At 28.9% G+C, this 2880-nt stretch overlaps 1 protein-coding gene across 3 annotated transcripts in view; it reads left to right on the forward strand.

Annotated features, from left to right (window-relative positions):
* LOC106460736 (MAGUK p55 subfamily member 6-like) overlaps positions 1–2880 on the forward strand; it is a 111594-nt gene that overhangs the window by 97712 nt on the left and 11002 nt on the right. For all 3 annotated transcript variants that reach the window (XM_022387512.1, XM_022387511.1, XM_022387513.1), the window contains exons 10-11: positions 619–780; positions 1999–2201. In XM_022387512.1, coding sequence (XP_022243220.1) covers positions 619–780; positions 1999–2201 — 365 coding nt within the window. The remainder of the gene's footprint in view (positions 1–618; positions 781–1998; positions 2202–2880) is intronic.

Genomic DNA, 2880 nt, shown 5'->3' on the forward strand with positions numbered 1-2880 from the left:
AATCAGAAAAAAAAATAAAGAAAATTACACAAACAGGTAAAAAAGTCAAAAAAGTATTTTGGAAAATCGTACAAATAACAGCTAAGCCAAGCCTAAGCCAATTATTGAAAACATGTAAACCAAATGAGTTAATAACTAAACTGTTGTTAATACAGTTTTCTAATCAACAGCTTCCACACTCGCTATTAAACCCTACAGTTCTGTTTATCCTTTTTAATAATTTATTTGCTTTGTACATGTATATATATATTTTTTTTACTTTTTTAACCTGTTTATGTAATTTTCTTTGTCTTTTTTTGTGGAATGATTTTTTTTTCCAATGTCTTGTTTTTTTTTTACCCTTGTCTTTATTACTGCCACTGGCAATAACATGGCTTCTTCAGCTTGGAAAATTAAACATTTTATTGATTATTTAAAAAATTAAAGTGAACAGTTCAATATTGTTATTGAATATTTGAATTCTGTAACAGTATTAAATGATTAACACCATTAATGTAATTGAGTATCTTTACATTTCTTTTGAATACTTTTATAGTGCATGTTAATTAAGTATTTAAAATTCTTGAATAATCATTTTATTATTAACTTAAATCCTCCTGTTTCATTACATGTATGAAGATTTTGACAAGGCAGAACTTCTTTTGTATGAAGAGGTTGCTCGAATGCCTCCATTCAAACGAAAGACATTAGTCCTTCTTGGTGCTCAAGGCGTTGGACGCCGATCCCTTAAAACTCAACTAATTAGTACAGCCCCAGATAAATTTTCTTCTCCACTGCCTTGTAAGTCACATTTCTGTACTAGTGATGCATTAACATATGAACCCATTTTGTTATTAATTGAAATACTTAGCTCTTCTGCAACCTATATGATATATTTCATTGATGAAAAATGTAAATACTCTAATGTTAACTATGAAGGAACAAATTACATTGTTGTGGTTAGGCTAAAGAAGGATTTTTACTAAATGGAGTATCAATTTCATACCTATGGTTACAAAATATTTAATTTTTATATTTCAAAAAGGGACTCAAATTTATGATCTAGTTTGAAACACATAGTGTTCTTCATTTTTAGCTGTGGCATAGCGGCTCATAGAATGACTCTGAGTTTTTTTCAAGTACAAACTTTTAGCTCATAGCTCTGTATCCTCTTGACCGATTTGAGATCTAATGACAGTTTTGGACTTAGGAGGTCAAACCATGCCCAAGGTCTCATCACATAATTTACTCTAATCCTGCTTAAAAGAATTCCCATTTGAGGGGATGCTGGTAGGGATCTTAATGAGTAATAAAATTGAATTTGATTTGTGTGCGCTCCATGCTTGGTATTCCTGCTGCACAAAATTATAGCTAAAAAAAAGGATAAAAAGGTCCCATAAATTAATTTACTCTAATCCTGCCTAAAATAATTTCAAGTTTCATGGCTATTGAGCATTCCCTATTGTTTAAGATACAAGACATCTATAGATGTTTATATTCTAAAAACATCATTAGAGGTGTACAGGTTCATATACTTCTAGCTCCATAGGAAATTATCAGTTTAGTATAACAATAATAAATCTCTGTGATGTACAATGTATTATGCCATTAGATACATTTACTGTTAAAACTTGCTAGATTATCCTGCTATCATCATGTGAGTGTGCTTTTTGAATCTTTCAACTCATATATGTTATTATAAAAGAGCATTTCATAAAAAATATCACAAATAATTACAGATTGTAAAATATAGTTTTGTGCTTGTCCAGCTATTCAAAAGTACATTTTAAACAAAAGAAATTTATAAACTTTCAGAGATATAGCTTTTGAGTGGATTGTTTATTTAACTTTATTCCAATGTTTCAACCACTTGTGTGGCCATCTTTAGTATACAACAATTACCTTAAGATAAACAAAAACTAAAAATAAACAATCTACTCAAAAGATGCAACTCTGGACTTATTTAAAGTGTAAAGTGGATTTCCTCTCCTCACAATAAAACAAATTTATGTTGGTTAGACACTTCTCGACCAATCAGAGATGGGGAGGTAAATGGAAAAACATACCACTTCATGTCTAGGGAGGCAATAGAAGCAGACATTGCAGAAAATAAATACCTGGAATGGGGTGAACATGGGGGGCATCTATATGGAACTAATCTTGACAGCATTCGTGCAATTATTAATTCAGGAAAAATGTGTGTGTTGGATTGCAATCCTCAGGTAAAGCTGACAGATGTTTGTATTTCATAGTATTTAACTAGTATTATTTCATAGTATGAAGCTGTATAATGTAACTAGTTTTATTTCATGATATGTAGGTGTATAATGTAACTTTAGTTTTATTTCATGATATGTAGTTGTATAATGTAACTTTAGTTGTATTTTATAGTATGTAGCTGTATAATGTAACTTTAGAAGCATTTCATAGTATATAGCTGTATAATGTAACTTTAGTTGTATTTTATAGCATGTAGCTGTATAACGTAACTTTAATTGTATTTTATAGTACATAACTGTATAATGTAATTTTAGTTGTATTTTATAGTACATAGCTGTATAATGTAACTTTAGAAGCATTTCATAGTATATAGCTGTATAATGTAACTTTAGTTGTATTTTATAGCATGTAGCTGTATAACGTAACTTTAATTGTATTTTATAGTACATAACTGTATAATGTAATTTTAGTTGTATTTTATAGTACATAGCTGTATAATGTAACTTTAGAAGCATTTCATAATATGTAGCAGTATAATGTAACTTTAGTTTTGTTTCATAGTATATAGTTGTATAATGTAACTTTAGTTGTATTTTATAGCATGTAGCTGTATAACGTAACTTTAGTTGTATTTTATAGTACATAGCTGTATAATGTAACTTTAGTTGTATTTTATAGTAC

This window comes from Limulus polyphemus, unplaced genomic scaffold (genome assembly GCF_000517525.1).
Source record: "Limulus polyphemus unplaced genomic scaffold, Limulus_polyphemus-2.1.2 Scaffold826, whole genome shotgun sequence".
Lineage (NCBI taxonomy): Eukaryota > Metazoa > Arthropoda > Merostomata > Xiphosura > Limulidae > Limulus > Limulus polyphemus.